Below are 19,817 nucleotides of genomic sequence, written 5' to 3' on the forward strand. Positions count from 1 at the left end.
CACCCACAGTTCTCGGTTGGGTGGTCCATGAGGGGCCCGGGAATCTGCATCTCTAACAAGCTACAGGTGCTCACGCTGCAGGTACACGGAGCCCTTCGTAAGATGCGCTACCTTTGGGATCGGGCATTCTCCATACGGGTTTTGCTTTATTTTTGCAACTGCCCTGTAAGTTTGCAATTATTCCGAAATAAAAAGTTTTAGAAAACAAAGATTGCTCCGCCGCCCTCAGGCTGTATCCGCTCTCCACGACTCCAACCACTTTCTTCTCCTTTACTCCCTGAGCTCACGCATGATGTTTTCTTACCAAAAGGCACAACAACTAGCAATTAAAAAAAGAAACTAGAGGAAATCTGCAGTGTCTCCTTACCTCCCAAAATACCTCACACTGTCGAGGAAACAGCTGTTCTTCGCGCTCGCAGAGGCGCCATTGCACCTTCCACGAATAGGGGCGTGGTCCCGCCTCCACTGCCAGCCCCAGCACGTGACCCAGGGCTGCGGGCCAATCAGTGGCATCTACCCCTCTGAGCACAGTGATTGGTCCAGGATGGGCACCTGACTCGGGTGGCCCCACCCCCTTCCTCCCAGCCCCTACCAGCTTGGATGAAACTGTGGCTGGAATGACAGCGCTGCAGAGAAAGAGGGGCCCTCCTCTCACTGGGGTGGTAAAGCCGGGGGGATAGGAGTCTGGGAACATCGGCAGCCACTCTGCCTGGCATCTTGTGGCCTGTCTTAGAACAGAGCCAGCAGAAGAAAGCAAAGCCAGGAGGTGGAGAGGAAATTGTCCATGATATTGTTTGAACCCCTGGAGGCAGCTGCACTTGAAGTCTGCACCTTGATTCTTCTGCCTCGGGAGTCAGTAATTTCTCTTGCTCCCTCTGTGTGTGAATCTTTCTCTAGCTCTCTGGCTGTCTCCCCGTTCCCTTTCTTTCTTGTGCCCATTCGAGCTGGGTTTGTCTTAATCGCAACCACAAGATGCCTCACTAATACAGATCTCAAATCTCTCTTCCTGGAAGGCAGGAGGGTGACCCAACTGACATCAAGCAAGGACCCTCTTTGGCGAGCATGAATTATGTGATCCAGGTGCAAAATGTGGACAGGTTCTAATTTATCACAAGCAAGTCCTAAATCAAGTGTTAAAATATTAAAGAGTTCCCCAGAAAGACTTCTCGAAAACGGTGACCTTAACCACCAGGATGCAAGTGGTTGCAGTAACAGAAAATCCAACTAAAAGTGGCTTAAGCCATAAGGACACGTGCTAGTTACTTATCAAGAGGCAGAGGCAGGCGGCGGCGCCAGGCCCAGGCTTTCTTCCAGCTCTCCGCCTGCTGTCCTCGGCTTCCTGGCAGGGTGTCCCCTCCCCGCGGCACTGTGGCTGCAGCATGTCCAGTCATCAAGGCCTCACGTGGCTGCCCGCTTCTTTCCTTCTTGGAAGGATTTCTCCTCTTACACTTGGGGAGGGACGTCTCAAAGAAGCCCCAGTTGCTCTTCAACCTCATTGGCTAGAATCTGGTCACATGGCTGGCTCCAAGCCAATCGCTAGCAAAAATGGAGCTGATTGCTACAGTTGCCTTGGACCAATCAGGACTCAGCTCTGGAGCTGAGCCTTTCGCCTCCCAAACATAATATTCTTCTGTCTGCAGATAAGGGGCAATGGCTATTGGGTGATGTCACACACCCATCCCCCACAGATTTCCAACCATGGACTCCATCTTGAAAAGGTCCAGCCCTGCAAGCCAGATCTGTTGCAAAAGCATCTGAGTTTCATTCTCCCTGTGATTTCCAGTCAAACCTGATGGAGACGGAAGCATGTCAGAAATGCTGAGATCCTGAGAGCATTAAGGCACAAAACTGCTTGCCTTTTACCCAAAACCTCTTCAGGGTCAGCAGCCGAGAGGGTGGCTCTGCCATCCCGCCCCAGGGGGGCTGACCTTTGCAAGTCTCCATTAATAAAGAGCCCATACCCAAGCCCCATCCGGCACAGACCACGTGCTGTTGTTCACAGGCATGTTCTGGTCCCCGGAGCCCCCACGGTACCAATGAAGGCAGCTGCTGGGGAACAGAGGCCAAGGGAATTCTGGCTGATCCAGCCTCTGCAAAACTCCTCAGTCCGTGCTCTGGGGCTCAGAAGTCAAGGGGAGAAGAGAGGAGGGCTTCCATGCCACTGGTTCCAAGGCCCGCCCCTTGGACTGATGAACCGGCTGGCTGGATGTCTTAGTTTGGGTTCCCAGAGAAGCAAATCCAAGATGATAATTGGGTGTCAGTAGTTGATTTGGGACGTGACCCAACTCCCGGAAACACTGGGAGGTGTATCGGTCAGGTTCTCCGAAGAAACAGAACCAAAAGGCCATGAGTACAAAGGGATTTATTATAGGGAAGTGGCTCATGCAATTGTGGGAGCTGGCAACAATGAGCAGGGCAGGCTGAAGGCTGGAAATTCTGGTAAGAGTGATGTTGAAGTCTTCAGTCCAGATTCCTTAGAATGTGTTCTGGTTTGTTAAGGTTGCTGTTATGGAAGATACCAGAAGTGGATTGGCTTTTTAAAGGGGATTTATTAGGTTACAAATTTACAGTTCTAAGGCCATAGGAGTGTGCAAACTAAGGTATCAATAAGAGGATGCCTTCACTGAGGAAAGGCCAATGGCGTCCGGAACACCTCTGTTAGCTGGGAAAGCACATGGCTGGTGTCTGCTGGTCCTTTGCTCCTGGGTTCTGGTTTCAAAGTGGCTTTCTCCAAAATGTCTCTGGGCTTCTGTCTCTCTTAGCTTCTCTCTCTCAGCTCCTGTGCATCTTGTCTTGTTCTCCCAGAGTGTTCTCTAAGCATCTGGGGGTCCTTTCTTAGCTTCTCCAGGGCAAACTCTGGGCTTCATCTCCAAACATCCTTCTGTCTGCATCTCCCAGCATCTCCAACGGTCTGGGTCTGGGTCAGCTCTTAGCTTCTCCGGGGCAAAGTCTGGATTACATATCTTAACTTCTCTCCAAAATGTCTCTCAGCTTTTCTGAGCTCCTCCTCTCTGTGAGCTCTCTTCAAGTATTCCAGTGAACTGATCACTGGATGGGTGGGTCACACCTCCATGGAAATGATCTAATCCAAAGGTCTCACCTACAGTTGAGTGGGTCACATCTCCATGGAAACAACCTACTCAGACCTCCCACCCTAATCAAAAGACTAAGTCTGCCCCCACAAGATTGCATTAAAAAACATGGCTTTTGTGGGGAACATAATAGATCCAAATCAGCACCGACTGGAAATGCAGAAAGGAGTGGAGGGTGGAGTCTTGAGGCAGAATTCCCTCTGATCCCTGGAACCCTCAGTGCTCCGACTTAAGACCAACTGAGGGTATGAGGCCCACCCCTGTGATCAAGGGTCATCTATTTTACATAAAGTCAACTGACTGTAGATGCTGATCTCACCTACAAAATACCTCCTTGTTACCACGTGGTCAGTGTTTGACTAAATAACTGAATACCATAACCTAGCCAAGTTGACACACCAAGTTAACCATCACAGGAGGAAAGAGGAAAAGGAGACAGAGAAAGGAAGGACATCAGCCAACGGTGTGTTATCAAGCCAGATCCCATTGTGGACAACCAGGGCTCCATCCTGCTTGGGAACCCAAGGAGAGAGCGTAGAACACCAGCCTCAGAGCTACCCCACCCCAGGCGGCTAGAGTATCCAGCCACCCTCTCCCGCAAGTCATTTATTCCCCAGCAATTGTGTTCGGCCCCGCACACAAGCAGAGTGGGCCAGGATGGCCACAGGAAACCCGCAGGTAAAGGATCGCAGGTGTCAGTGGGTGGATGGGATGAGGGCACGACTGACAGCATCTTTTATACTAGCCGAACATGCTTTTGTCTCTGAGCTGCCAGATCTGCGTGATACAGCAGGACGGAGGGCCTGAGAGCAGGAGGACACCAGCCCAGTGGTCCCTACAGCAACAACTCCTGGCTTCCAGGAAGTCTGCTCTTTGCCGCCTGGGAGGTATCTCACACCAGACATAGGAGCCCCACGGAGTTCAGTGAGTCACATCGCATCTCCAGAAGGACCGCTTGGTCCAAATCCTAGCTCTGCGGCTCCAGAGTTACAAAAGCCCCTGTGCTTGGTTTAAGGCTCTGCTGTCACCCTCTTGAAATTCTTAATTTTCAAACATCTCCATTTTGCACTGGGCCCTGCAAATTACGTAGCTGGTCCTGGTTATGTGGATAGCAACTTCCCACCTCTACCAAACACTCAGACGGTAGCTGAGTGGTGACTTCAGGCTGCAGTGGGGGTAGGAAGATGATACAGGGGGCTGGGGTTTCTCCTTGGGGTGATGAAAAATGTTCTAGAATTGTCTGTGGTGATGATTACACAACTTTGTGAATATACTAAAAACCACTGAATCATATATATCATAAATGGATGAATTGTATGGTATGTGAATTATATGTCAAAGCAAATTTTTTAGTGGCCAGCAAAGGAAGATAGGGACACTTTCCTAAAAGAAATGACATCAGATATTCGGTTGCACGTTCTTCTGCTCCTCCCCTTAGAACACACCTAGGTCCATCATCCCTGGGACAAAGTGGGCTCCACCCGGCTGCCCCCATACGGGCTGGGCAGGGGTCCGTCTTCTGTCTGCAGGGTCTCCAGTCCCTGAGAAGGTACAAGGGGCCCTGCCTCAGACAAATCAGTCTCACCCAGAGGCGTGGAGCTGATGCTTCAACATAATGCAGTGGTCGGGGACCAGCCTGTATCTCCAAGGGGTCCTTGAGATCTGAGAATAACTGGTACCCTGAAAACTCCACTCGACATGGACCCACCTAAAGACTGAAATTGCACAATAAAAAGAGAAGACATGACTAGGACTTTACCTGGAAGAAAACCTTGCGAATAAGACTGTTTTACTTATGTTTTACAAAATATAAATTATAACTCTATGCCAGTTCTTAGACAAAGTCATGAATAAAATGTTGAGAGTCATCTCCTAATTCACCCAACCAGATCATTAAGTGCAGGAAGCCACATCCTTCCCTTTTCATTTGACTTTTGTAACATGATCATAAAGATGCACATTTTTGCTAAAATATTTCAGGCCATCGTCAGTTTTCCCAAAGTCATCTCTTAAGCCTTTGATACTCCAATCATTCTATTTTAAAGCATCCATTATAGGAGCGGGTTTGTCGATTTCCCCTTCTCCCAGTGCTAACAGCTCTAGCTCTGAGAAGGTTTCAGTGGTCAGTGGCTTTGCTGTGGTTCTGGCAATTCGCCAACATCACTTTCATTGACTTCCTGAAATCCTACATTTCCTGCAAGACCTGCAGTTTTATGTGATGCTCTGTGCAGAACTTCCAGTGCCTTCTAATTCACTGACTCTACAGTGTCTGCCCCATCCTTCCAGCAACGACCCTGAGATAACGGGATGGGCAGGAGCAGATACTACCTTTCACCCAAGAGCAGTGATTCTCAACTGGGGCAACTTTGTCCCCCAAGGGACATGGGGTAGTGTCTGGAGACATTTCTTATTGTCATAACCTGGGGCGGGGGGTGGCTCTACCGTCATCTACTGAGTAGAGGCCAGAGATGCTGCTAAACCTCCTCCAATGCACAGGAGGCCCCCACGACCAAGAGCCTTCCAGCCCAAAACATCACGAGGGCCAAGATTGGGAAACCTGCCCCGAGGGATTTTGAGTTGGAACTAAACTTATAGACAGCCAGTTCTCCGGCAAGCAGGTTCACGCTCTATCACTCCTGAACCCCTAGGTGACTGCATCACCACAGCGATTTCAATAAGGACTATCCAGATGCCGAGGAACCCCTACATTGCTGTATTTATGGAAAGCCTAGAGCTCGTGAGTGTTTCCTCAGCTGCTCTGCCTGCTGGGGTGCCCTTGCCGAACTTACAGGCAACCCCTTGGCTTACGTTTCTGGTCTTGACCTGCCCCTGCGTTACACTAAATATTCAACTTTCCCGTATCCTCCTGTGGCCCTAACTGTTTTCATCATATACTGCCTGACCTCAGCACGCGGCCTCAAATCCTTGATGGAGAAAGGCGGGATACATAAGCAACAACAAAACCGTATTTAGCAAACCTATGCAGCTAAATAGGGTGGAAACAAATGCCCCTTGGCATCACACATCCACTTGCTCCCTTCACCCTCTTCCCCATCAAGGGTGTGTGGGGCTGTTTTCTGAAACAGCACGGGCCTAGTTATAGAATAAGCGCATGAGGACTTGGCAGCCACATGGTTCTTCCCATGCAGATTGTCCTAGTTTGCTAATGCTGCGGAATGCAAAACACCAGAGATGGATAGGCCTTTATAAAACGGGGGGTTATTTCACTACACAGTTACAGTCTTAAGGCCACAAAGCGTCCAAGGTAACACCTCAGCAATCGGGTACCTTCACCGGAGGATGGCCAGTGGCATCCAGAAAACCTCTGCTAGCTAGGAAGGCAGCTGGCGTCTGCTCCAAAGCTCCAGCCTCAAAACGGCTTTCTCCCAGGACTTTCCTCTCTAGCTAGCTTGCTCTTCTTCAAAACATCACTCCCAGCTGCACTCCGTTTCCTCTCTTTGAGTCAGCTCATTTATATGGCTCCACTGATCAAGGCCCACCCCGAATGGGTGGGGCCACGCCTCCATGGGAACATCTCATCAAAATGATCATTACCCACAGCTGAGTGGGGCACATTCCAAGCAAATCTAACCACCAAAAACGTCTGCCCCACACAAGACCACAAAGATAATGGCATTTGGGGGACACAATACATTCAAACTGGCACACAGATGTTCAGAGGGAAGATTTTACGGGGATTCGCACCCAGTTTCCACTCACCTCCGAAGTGGCAGTGACCCCCGAGTCCAAGCCAGACTGCCCGGCCGCGATGGCCCTTCCACCAGGGGTGCTGCCATTTCACGGACCTCCCTGGAGGGCCGATGTCTTTCCCAAATGCCCTTGGGGAACCAGGCCCTGTCCCAGGAATACGGGAAACCTACTTCTCCTTCCAGACTCCCTCCCACCACCTGTTCCCCAACTTCTAGCAGACCTTCAGGGCTTCTACCAGGTCACACCTCCACCAGGAAGCCTTCCTTGAACTCCTCACGGCTTACCCTCCTTCTCTGAATTTCTACTCTTTTTACAGGGGTTAATGACCCCTGTTTAATCATTTTGTTTCAGGCAGGCCAGTTATCTCCAAGGCAGTTTTAGGACCTTCCGGACCCAGGCTTTCTGCCTTTCAGAGGCCCCCGCCCCTACTGCTTTAAAAATGTTTAAATGCTCCTGCAGCCCACAGTGCATTGAATTATTTCGTAAGAGTTGGGGCAAGTGGTGGTTGACTGATCAAATTACATTAATGTAGCACCTTATATATTTTGTGGTTGTTGGAATGCTAGTTTTGAGGGTACCATTTTCTTTTCATATTTTGGAACCAGGAACTTTTTCGGGTCTCAAACCTTTGTGAGGGTCCTGGAGGTACTTATAGGCCCTGAGCACTGTGCCTAAAAAGCCTAAGGATAAAAGGGTCCCATTCATCTCTCCAAACAGATCTTACACTTCTTGAAGACAGGGGGCCTGTGTTATTCTCCCTGAACCCTCACGTGCTGAGGACAGAGCTAAGTGCCCATCAAGCATTCACTGTCTACACTGACTGAGTGCTGACTGTGAGTCGGGCACAGTTCTGGGTCCTGGAGAGATACAACGGCTCTCCTCTGATGAGGCCGGCTGTCCTCTGATGAGGCCGGCATTCTAGTGCAAAACCCAGACAAACAGATCATTAGATGGTATGCCAGGTGGCCGTAAATGCTATGAGGAAAAACAAAGCAAGGAAAGCAGGGAGAGTGCGTTGGGTATGACAGCAAGCAGGGTGGTCAGGGAAGGCCCCCCCACACAGAGGCACATGACTGGAGTCAGGAGTGAACTAAGGGAGCGAGCTGGGTAGACAGCAGGGAAAAGCATTCTGGGCAGATGGAACAGCTTGTGCAAAGGCCCTGGGGTAGGTGCCTGCTTGGCTTCTTCGGGGTCAGCAAAGAGGGCCAGTGGCTAGAAAAGAACGAGCGAGGGGGAAGGGAACTTGTGGGCCATGCTCATGCCTTTGGCTTTTACTCTGCTGAGCTGGGGGCCCTGGGGGGCTTGCAGCAGAAGGACAGACATGAATAGATTCAATATCTTAAAAGGCTCAGTCTGACCACTATCTGAAAAGCAGATGCCGGAGGTAGGGGCAAGGTGGGGAGACCCACTAGGAGGCCACTGCAGCCTCTGGGAACTTCTGGTCGACTGCCTGACAAAGACAATGTCAAAGCCAGGAGCCCGGTGGTGCCTGCCACCCACAACTAGAAACCACAAGCCCAGGTCAGCTTTGTCGTTGCAGACCTCATGAAAATGCTGACCGAGAAGAGCCTGAATCACCGACTTCACTTTTTCCGAGACAGGCAGGATGCCTGATCCAATCAACATAGAATTCATGAGGATTTAATCTGCACTTGTTTAAACAATGGCTGGGCCTCCAAGAAACAGCATCATCTTGTAAGCGTGGGGAGGTTTGCGGCCGATCTAAATCCCGTAGCCTTCTATCCGTTCCTCCTCATGGGGAGGCGGACTGTCCCAGGCTCTCCCACAGACGCAGCTTAAGGCAGGAACAGCCTCAGCCTGAGCGAGAGAAGGCCCCTTCCCAAACCTTGATGAGAAACATCTCCCTCACCTAAGATACATTGTTCAGGACGGCTCAGAGCAATGCATAAAGTACACATAAGTAGAGAAAATGTATAGTCGTTGTTGTCTGTATTTGCATAAAGAAACTGGAAGGGTACATAAGAAACCAATTTAACAAGGCTACCAGGTAGGGGGCTGGGGGGATGTGAGGCAGAAGGTGTTGTGGCCACTTCACTGCGTTGTCGTGAGAAGTAAGGGAGCTGATGTGTGTAAATACGTTTACAGGACCCGGTGCCCCACAGCCTGTCATTATTGATGAGGGGAAAGCGAGGGTCCCCTGGCAGGGGAACACAGGGGGAGGCTGTTTGTGGACCTCTGGGGCCCAAAGCCTAAGTGCCCATAGGATTATCGTCCAAACTGGGGGCCTTTTGAGCGTGAAAGGGCTTGCTGATGATCAGGACACCAGGATGCCAGAGGTAACGGACAACCAGCTCGGGCAAGGAGGGACAGAAGTCCCGGGTCCTCTCCCACCCCAGGCCCCTCTCGCTGAGGCCCTCAGAATTACTCACCACCAAAACGGACTCGCCCAGCTGAATCAAGTACCAGTGGAAGGAGGTGGGTGCCCCCAGCCCTGAGGGATGGCGGAAAGACCGGACCCCGCAGAGGGCACCTCAAGGCGGTGTTGAGGCCATGACACCCAGTGTGCAGTGGAGGAGGGTGTTGTCCCCAAGGACACGGAGGAGGAGGAACGGATGCCAGGTGGACACTCGAGCAGCACATGATTTTTCATGCCCTTGTGGTTCATATGAAAAATCCAATTCAGTTTCCCAGTCAAAGGGCACTAAGTCAACCATGTTTGTCTCCTAGTGCACCAGAAACATAATATAAAACCCCAGGAGGGCAAAGGCTGTACTGAGCCATCAGCTTCTTCCACAATGTTTGTTCCGACTCCAGGTCCCTGAGAAGCTGCCGGAAACCCCACCGCTCAGGCGACTTATTTCTGTTAAATGTCCAAGGTAGCACAACATTCCAACAGCATCTCTTGAGCGATAAAAAAATAACCTCGAGGCCCACAACCTATCACCAGTGACTTCTGTTTTAATCGAGGTAAAATTCACGTAACATAAAATTAACTATTTTAAACTGAACAGTTCTGTGGCATTTAGTGCAGTCACAATGTGGGCAACCACCACCCCTGTCGAGACCCAAAGTGCTTTCCTCCCCTCAAAAGAAAACCCATCAGCAGCCACTCCTCACTCCTTCCCCTACCCCCAGGACCCGACAACCACTAATTTACTTTCTGTGTCTCTAGATTTGTTGATTCTGGATATGTCATGTAAGTGGAATTAGACAATAGATGGCCTTTTGGGTCTGGCTTCTTGCACTTAGCTTAACATTTTTTAGGTTTCTCCATGTCATAGCCTGCATCAGAGTTGTTCCTTTTTAGGGCCGAGTAATGCTCCATTCCGAAGATAGATCACATTTGGCTTATCCATTCACCATTGATGGACACTTGGGTTGCAGACCTTGTGGCTATGGTGAATGATGCTTCTAGGAAAATCCACACAAAACTGTTTGTGTGCACATATGTTGTCAATTCTTTGGGGTATATGCCTGGGAGTGGAATTGCTACACCATTCTAATTAGATAAAAAAACTGTCAGGCTCCAACGAGAACAACAGGTCTCTCCTTCCTGCTACCCATAGCTGGGATTTCTCTCTAGAAGACCAGAAAACCTATCGGGCCATGAAGCTTCACAACAAGTCCCCCGGTGGCCCAGCTGGAGGGGCTGACAGGGAAACACAGTAGGGCCATCTCACAGTCACAGACCGGGGTCACCGCCAAGTCGACTTGCAGCTGACTCAAGGAACACAGCCAGGGTGAGCCTCTCCTCTCTCCCACCCGAGAATGCCACGCCGTGGGCGCCTGAGCTCTCATTTCTGCATTAGATCCAGGAGCCAGATACAAGCGTTACAATTACACAGTGAAGCAAGCAAACTCCGAAAGCTCTCGGAGAAGAGGCTAACACTGCCACGAAGACTCAATGAGAGAATGTGTGCAAAATACCTATGATGAACTTTTTCTCATTTTGGGTGGGGGGGTAGGAAGGAGGGTTAGGAAGCTGCCTTTTATGTTTCTTTTCAAATATTTTTAAATTAAATTAGTAAAATAAACAAATGCATATGGCCCAAAATTCCAAAGGTACCGATGAGTACACAATATAAGTTAAATCTCCCCCCATCTCTGTCTGGCAGCCAACCCTTTCCCCTTCCAGGAGGTCACCCACGGTGCCAGTTTCATGGGACTCCTGCAGCAGCTGCTCCACACAGTCGCAGACATATATGTAGGATATGGACAGAGAAAACTCTGTCCACACACAGCGGACTCCATGCCCAGTGAACTCCACCGTGCTTCCTCCATTCACAGTAGCTCAGCCAGTTCTGCGGCAGCGCGGACAAACCAGCCTCAGTTTCCAACAGCTGCACGATATTTCACTGCATAGGTGTACCATTTTTATTTAAGTTTAGGCTGCTTCGAAACCTCTGCAGTTACTGGGAGGATGTACTGCACCCGTGGAAGTCTGTCCTGCATGATGGGATCGCCAGCTCCAACACAGACTGTTTTAATTCTGATGGGTAACGCCTGTCGGCACGTGTTAAAAGTTAACCATGCTACCGGAAAGGGAGGGCAGTCTGTGGGGAAAGTGTGATGGTTGGGTTCATGTGTCAACTTGGCCAGGTGATAGTACCCAGCTGTCTGGTCAAGCAAGCACTGGCCTAACAATTGCTGCAAGGACATTTGTGGTTGGTTAATAAACCAACGGGCTGGTTTATTAAATCATCAGTCAATTGGCTGCAGCTGTGACTGATGACTCACCGAAGGGCATGTCTTCCACAATGAGAGAATGCAATTGGCTGGAATTAATCCAATTAATCAGCTGAAGACTTTTAAGCGAGACAGATAGAGGACCTTCACTTCTTCTTCGGCTACCAAGCGAAGCGTTTCCTGAGGAGTTCGTCCAAGTTGCCGGTTCGTTTCCTGAGGAGTTCATGGAACACATTCATCGAAGATCCCAGTTCATTTCCTGAGGAGTTTGTTGAAGTTGCTGGTTCGTTTCCTGAGGAGCTCGTCGGACATCTTCCTTGGAGGTGACAGTTTGCTGACTGCTCTACAGAATTTGGACTCATGCATACCCACAGTTGCGTGAGTCACTTTATAAATTTTATAGTCACAGACACCTCTCGTTGATTCTGTTTCCTAGAGAACCCTAACTAATACAGAAAGGAAGCCCTTTGTGTGTACAAATGCACCCCGGGCTCTGAAACTCAGAACACGCTGGGTGGTAAATGCTGCTACTACCCACCGTTTTTAAGACGGGGGAGCTGAGGTTCGGAGGAGTCAGGGAAAGGGATGCCCCGACAGGCCGCATCTAACTCACACCCCAGCGAGGCACAGCCGGAGCCTGGCTCCCCTCTTTCTGGCTCTGACCTCGAGGCGCCCCAACCCTGCTGCTCTGTGGTTCTGCTTTGACACCCGTGTAAATCACCATCACGATGATGGTGCTAAGGCAAGCATCATATGTTGCTGATTACACAATATGGGAGAAAAGCTCTTCCATATGAACTCAACTGCTCGATCTAATCAGAGCGGCAAATTGTGTTTTAATTACAAACCAGTGCGTACAGGGGCGGCATCTGCTGCGGCTTAGCGGCTTGGGGCCTGCTGGCTCCAGCTTGCAGGTCATTGTGACCACGGGCAGCCAGCCGGCCCTGCGCTCCGCTGGGTGGCACCAGGACAGGGGAGCCGGGCAGTGGCCAGCTGAGCCCCCGCTGTCCAGACATCTGTAGAGCCCCAGGCGGGAAGCGGCCGCCACACGTCCAGGGCCCGTCTGCTCCCCGGCTCCTTTCCTCAGGAACTGATCCAAGGCCTGTTACCGGTGACCTTTTCTTTAATATCTTTCACATCCTGTCAGTTGTGCCCACACACTCAGCACAGAGAGAAGCAGGCCGCGATAATGGAGTAATTTCAGGGGTGACGTGAGACTGAGGGAGAAGACGCACAAGAGGCCTCCAAGGCTGCGGGTTTAAAGAAAGAAGCCTGAGGGGTGGGGTGGGCGGGGGGCACCAGGGCTTCCAGGGACGCCCAAGGTCAGAGGTCAAGGAGACAGACATGGGGAGAAGACAGAGGGCCAGGGGAAGACAGAGAAGGAGGCTGGAGCAACGTACTGCAAGCTGACATGCAGCAGAAGCCAGGAAGGGGCAGCTTAGAGAGCACGGCCCCAGGACACCTGGACTTGGCATTCTGCCTTCCCGAACGGTGGAGAACAATCTCGGTCATGTTATGCCCCCAAGTGGATGGTACTTTGTTACGCGGCCGTAGGAAACCAATACATGCTGCAAAAGGGAGTCTGCAGACGTGATTAAGCTAAAGACCTCAAGGTCGGTGGATTTTCCTGATCATCCCGGGGGGACCATCGGAAGCCCGAGTCCTCGTAAGAGGGAGGCAGGAGGTCAGAGGCAGAGAAGGAGACGTGACTATGGAAACGGAGCTCAGCAGGGAGAGGACGCTGCACTGTTGACTCTGAAGGTGGAGGAAGTGGGCACGAATTGAGGAATGTGGGCAGAAAAGGCTCTCGAAGCTGGAAAAGGCCAGGGATGGTGTCTCCCCGAGAGCCTCCAGGAGGAACAGCCCTGCCGACTGGAGTCTCCAGAACGGTGCAATAATAAATACATGTGGTTTTAAGCCATGACGTCTGTGGTGACCTGTTACAGCAGCAAAAGGAAATGAGCTCGGCGGCAAACACCTGCTCCTTGTCCACAGGGTTCCTGGCAGGAAGGAGACGCTGTCCTCCGGGATGACTGAAAGGAAGAGGTTTCAGTGAAGGGGCTGCGTACACAAGTCCGGGAGGCTCAAGGGAGCCCCGAGAGCCGGGCCACACTGGGGAGCCTCCAGGGACAAGGAGAGGAGGCAGTGAGAGCCACCGCTGGGACAAGGTGCTTCCTCGCTGAAACAGAAGCCATGGAAGGAGACGAAGCCCCTAGCAGAGGAGTCACTCCAGCCTCCCTCCTCCCGTCCTCCATCTCTGGCCTCTGCCCCTCACTGGCCAAATCCAACTGGAAGTTGAAAGACAGGAAGTCTGGGTGGTGCAGCCCTTGGAGGCCAGAGAAAGGCAGGGGACGGAGGCGGCTGGATCTGGGTGGGGGACAGCCAGTCCAGAAAGATCCAGCCCGTCCTCCAAGCCTGAGCCCGAGCCCTGGGGTGGGTACCTCGTGTTCCTGCGTGACCAGCAGCCTCCCCCTGCCTCTTGCCCAAGGGCTACAGGAGGATTGACTCCAGCCTCTCCAGCTCCAGGGGAGGGCACATGACCCGGGCATGACCAGTCAGGGATATGATGATTGGGTCGAGAATCGTTACGTGACTCAATCCCGGCCAATGAGAGAAGACCTGGGGCTTTTGCGGGAACCATCAGAAAAGAGATGTTCTCTTTCTGCTGCAGCTGCTAAACTGGTAGGATATGCTAAGCGGGAGCTACTAGAGGCTGTCTTTGAGAAAAGCCTGCCTGAGAAGCAGCCACCAGAGAGGGACAGAAAGGGATTCTGAATCCTGATGACATCAGTTGAGGTCCTGGATCCAGCCATACCTGAAGCTTATGCAGGACTTTCCAGTTATATAAATCAATAAATTTTCCTTTTTGGTTATGGCTGTTTGCCTTGGGTTTCTGTCACTTGCACCTCTTCCTGCAGCTAACCAGAATGGCTCCTGCTCCCCATCCAGGCTGCCATGGTAACAACACCCCCTGCACTGACCCGAGGCTGTTTACATGTCTCTCTTCTGGGTGGGCAGAGCTCACTAATGGACAGGAGGGCTCTGTCTTCCCTCTCTGTCCCCAGCACCCGAGTCCACTACCAGGCACAGAGTGAGCATCAATAAATACGTGTCAAATGCATAATTGGATGAGTAGACTGACAAATAAAGGCAGATTCAGCAGCCATCTGGCCTCTGACATTTTCAGAAGGTAGAGTCTAACATGGCACTGTCTGCCAAGAACTCCTGAGGGGGCTAGGAGTGCCATGGTGAATAAGGCAGCCGGGGCTTCCGTTCTCAGAGATGACGTTCTGGTCTGGAGTGAGGGAAGTTAGATAATACACAAGGAAACCATCCTTCCAGCCAACAAAGGAAGAGTAATTCAGAGAGCACTGAGGGCTAAGCAGAAAAACACAACAGTGTCTGGGTGGAAGGAGACGCCATGGGGTAAGAGACTCCAGAGGCACCAGTTAGAAACTATTTCAAGGAAAGTAAGAGTCTTTCACCAGGCTCAGAACTTCTAGCCACCAACCACTCAACACCCACCCGCTCCCACCAACCACCCAGGCTGCCCAGCAGAATCACACGTGGAGGTTTTTTAAAGTGTCCAGGTGTACCCAAAAGAATCAAAAACAGGTAAGTGAACAGATCCTTGTCCACCAGTGTTCAGAGCAACACTATTTATAAGAGTGAAAAGGTGGAAACGACCCAAGTGACAATCAACAGACGAACAGAGAAACTGTGGTCTAGACACACGATGGGATATTATTCAGCTGTAAAGAAGAATGAAGTTCTAATGCATGTTACTATATGGATGAACCCTAAGACAGCATGCTAAGTGCAAGAGTCAGACACAAAAGGACAAATGCTACATGTTTCCATTTACATGATTCCAGGCTAGACAAACCCCTAGAGACAAAGCAGATCGGTGGTTGCCAGCAGCTGGTGGAAGGAGAATGGAGAGTGACTGCTCAGTGGGTACAGAGTTTCCTTTTGGGGTGGTGAGAATGTTCTGGAACTAGACAGAGGTGGTGGTTGCACAATATTGTGAATGTACTAAACGCCACTGAGTTGTTAACTTTAAAATGGTTATTTTTACTTTATGCAAATTTCTCCTCAACTTTAAAAAAAACAACTCTTGAAAGTATAGTGGGAAAAATGAAGGCGGTCCCCTACCTCACACCATATGCACAAATCAACTGAAAACAGATCAAAGTCCTACATACATGAGCCAGAATGATAAAACTCCCAGAACAAAATATATAGGAAGCATCTTCAGGTCCTCATGTTAAGCAATGGTTTCTTAGACCTTATACCAAAGCACAAGCAACAAAAGAAAAAATACATAAATGGGACCGTATCAAAATTTAAAAACTTTTGTGGTTCAAAGGATTGTATCATGAAAGTAAAATGACAAACCTACACACAGGAGAAAATATTTGGAAACTACATATCTGATAAGAGTTTAACATCCTGAATATATGAAGAAATCCTTCAACTCAACAATAAAAAGGCAAACAACCCAATTTTAAAATGGGCAAAAGACTTGAATAGACATTTCCCTAAAGAAGACTTACAAATGGCCAGGAAAGAAACAAACAAGAAAAGATGCTTAATATGATTAGCCATTAGGGAAATACAAATCAAAACCACGAGATACCAGTTCATACCCACTAGAATGGCTACTATTAAAAAAAAAAAAAAATTAAAAGTGTTGACGAGGATGTGGAGAAATAGGAACACTCATTCGTTACTGGTGGGAATGTACAATGCTGCCGCCACCGTAGAAGGCAGTTTGGCAGTTCCTCAGAAAGTTAAGTATAGAATTACCATATAACACGGCAATCCCACCCCTAGGAATATACCCAAAAGAACTGAAGGCAGGGACTTGAACAGAGATTTGAACACGGATGTTCGTGGTGGCATTATTCACAATTGCCAAAAGATGAAAGCAACCCAAGTATCCACCAACCAATGAATGGGTAAACAAATGTGATATACACATACAGTGCAATATTATTCATCCCTATAAATTGGGAATGAAATTCTGATATGTGACAACATGGATGAGCCCTGAAGACATCAGGTTGAGTGAAAAAAGACAAGACATAAAAGGACAAATACTGTTTGATCTCACTGATATGAAATAATTTGAATAAGCAAATTCACAGAGTCAGAATCTAGAATGCAGGTTACCAGGGGTTGGGGTAGGGGTAGGAAATAGGGAGTTAAGGCTTAAAATGTATTGAATTTCTATTTGGGTCGATGAAAGAGTTTTAGTAAAGGATGGGGGTGATGGTAGCACAATGTTGTGAACGTAATTTACAGCACTGATTTATATATTTGAACATGGTTAAAAGGGGGAACTTTTAGGTTGTATATGTTACTAGAATTAAAATAAAAAATCCACGGAACTTCACAAAATAAACAGTGAACCCTAAATCAAACCATGGACTATAGTTAATACTACAATTGTAAAAGTGTGCTATCATCAGTTGTAACAAACATACCACACCAATGCAAGATGTTAATAATAGGGTGGTATATGGGAACCCTGTATTTTATGCTTTATGCATGATTTTTCTGTAAACCCATAATTTCTCTAATGATATGTATAATATATAATAAAAATATGTGTGTGTGTGTATATATATACACACACACACACACATATACACACACTGTAGGGCCAACTAGTTAGAACCTGTTGATAATAAGTTCTAATCCTTTATTTTTGCACTTATATTTTAGCTCATGCAAAAATTATTGAAGCATTAAACAGAATTCTAAATGTGTGAAAGAAAAAGAAAAATGTGCCCACACACATGGACAGAGTTTCAGCAGGTCTGGATACAGTCCGGGGGCATCAGTATTTTAAAAGCCATCCTCCCCTCTCCCCACAAGCGATTTCAACGTGCAGCTAAAGTAGTGAACGTCTGGGTGAGGACAGCAGCCCCCGGCCTCTAAGACAAACCACGGAACAAAACAAAGCCTACCCAAGACCAGAACCGAAGCTCCCAGAAGTCAGCCTCATGTGTGTGGGTGGTTGGATTTAAGAAGACTGCCTGCCTTCCGGGGCCCCCAAAGAGAGAATGATAACCAGACACACAAATGCACTGGTTTTCTGTTTAAACAAATGATGTGTGGGTTCCCTGTGCCTTCATTACAGGCCATTAGTGCCCATCAGTAAACAAAGCGGAGCCTGCGTTTTGCAAATTACCTGCCCCTCGTCTGGCTCTCCCGGGCAGGGAGCCGAGCTTGCCCAGTTCCCAGACAAGGTGGTGAGCGGAAGGGTCAGGGTGGCTGACCCGGAAGAGAGAGAGAGGGCATCCTCACCCACCCAGGCCAGCAAGATGCCGGGAAACCAGTCATTTGTTCTATTTGATGAAAGCAGTCGCCAGGCTGGGGGCGAAGATGTACAGTGCGTGGTGATGGAGGGAAGGCAGGGGGTGCTGCCTGGGAGCACAGGCTTTCCTCCGTGCCAGTCTCATTTCTGTTTGGATGCCCTGGTGTTCCACCCTGCTCCTTACTGAGCTCAGCCTCCTGGACCCCGGCCCGGTGAGCTGTGCCCTGGAGACAGCCAGACCACTGCAGGAACTTTCTCCCAGTCTCCTGGCTCCCAGCCTGCTGGCCCCCACTGGTCTTTCTTCCACACAACAGCTAGAATGAAGCTTTTAAAACGGAGATCAGTTAAGACCATGCCACTGCTCAGACTCTCCCGTGGGTCCCCATTTGATTCAGGGTCAACGTCCGAAGTCCTGCAATGGTCCACCAAACTCTGTGCAATGGACCGCTCGTCTCCAGTCTGACCGCCTCTGCTCTCCCAGCCCGCACTCGCTCCGCTCCAGCCACACTGGCCTCCTGGCTGCTCCTTTAACTCGTCAGACTCGCTCCTGCCCCAGGGCCTTTGCACTAGCTGCAGAGCTGCCTGCACCCCCTTCTCCCAAGCAGCCACATGATTTGCTCCTTCACATGCCCTGGGTCTTAACTCAAGCACTACGTTCTCGGGCAGGTCTCTCCTGAGCACTTACCTACAGTGGCACCCGCCCACCCCTGCACCCACCCCCAGGATCCGCAGCCCCTACCCCACTTTACTTTTCTCCTAACACTCACCCTTGGAGGGGCTACATATTTTACTTATTCATCCTGCTGATCATCTGCATTCCCCACTAGAACGCCCAGTCACCTGAGCAGGGACTTCTGCCTGCTTTGTTCAGATACGTCCCCGTCACCTAGAAAGTGCCTGACACATGGTAGAGTTCCATAAATAAATACTTGTTAAATGAATGAATGAATGAACGAACGAACGAACGAAGGACCAAATGAAAGAGGCAGGTACTTAGGAGCTTGCATGGAACCAATCTAGAAAGATACTCATTCAAGCCTAGTAGTAATTACTTCCAAGGAAGGGACAAGACATCAGGACTGGGGGTCCTTTAATTTTCAAGGAGATAATACATACAAACATCGTGTCCTTACATATTTTTAAGTAAATCAAGAACACATGCATTCCATTCTATATAAAAAGATAGGGAAAGTCATATCAAACCACAATGAGATACCACTTCACACCTACTAGAAAAAAAACAAAAAGATAGACAATAACAAGCGTTGGAGAGAATGTGGAGAAATAGGAGCCCTAGCGTGTTGCCAGTGGGAAGGTAAAATGGTACAGGTGCTATGCAAAACAGTTCCACGGTTACTCAGGAAGTTAAACATAGAATTATCAGATGACCCTGCAAGTCCACTCCTAGGTATATACCCCAAAGAATTTAAAACAGGAACTCTGTTGAAAGCAATGTAGTTATTTTAGGTTATTTGTCAAATAAATAAATAAATAAATAAAATAGAAGACTGCTATAAAAAAATAAATAATAAAACAGGGACACAGACATTTGTACACCAACGCTCCCAACAGCATTATTATACATATTTTCATATAGCCAAGGTGGAAACAATCCAAATGTCCATCAACAGACACACGGGTAAACAAAATGCGGTCTACCCCTACGGTGGAGTATTATGCAGCCATCAAAAGGAATGAAGCTCTGATACATGCGACAACATGGACAAAACCTGAAAACATCATGCTAAATGAGGTAAGCCAGACACCAAAGGACAAATATTGTATTTTCCACTTCCAGGAAATATCTAGATTAGTCAAAGTCTATTAGATTGGTAGCTATGCTAGTTATAGGTTAACGGGAACAGAGTTTCTGTTTGGGAGGATGAAAAAGTGTCAGAAATAGATAGTGGTGGTAGTAGCACAACATTGTGAGTGTAAGTAACACCTCTGAATTGTACACTTAAAAATGGTTCAAATGGCAACAATTATGTTACATATATGTCAGCACAAGAAAATTCTTAAAAAGGAAAAAAAAAAGAAAA

At 49.0% G+C, this 19,817-nt stretch overlaps 1 protein-coding gene across 3 annotated transcripts in view; it reads right to left on the minus strand.

Moving 5' to 3' along the window:
• The window catches only part of TMEM132B (transmembrane protein 132B), a 398,454-nt gene that overhangs the window by 334,764 nt on the left and 43,873 nt on the right, over positions 1-19,817 (minus strand). The window contains exon 1 of one of the 3 annotated variants that reach the window (XM_037816672.1): positions 1,264-1,411. The exons of the other annotated variants lie outside the window; for them this stretch is intronic. Coding sequence (XP_037672600.1) covers positions 1,264-1,381 — 118 coding nt within the window. The 5' untranslated portion in view covers positions 1,382-1,411. Of the gene's footprint in view, positions 1-1,263; positions 1,412-19,817 lie in introns of those variants that run through there. 3 annotated transcript variants of the gene reach the window in all.

This window comes from Choloepus didactylus, chromosome 23, assembly GCF_015220235.1.
Source record: "Choloepus didactylus isolate mChoDid1 chromosome 23, mChoDid1.pri, whole genome shotgun sequence".
Lineage (NCBI taxonomy): Eukaryota > Metazoa > Chordata > Mammalia > Pilosa > Megalonychidae > Choloepus > Choloepus didactylus.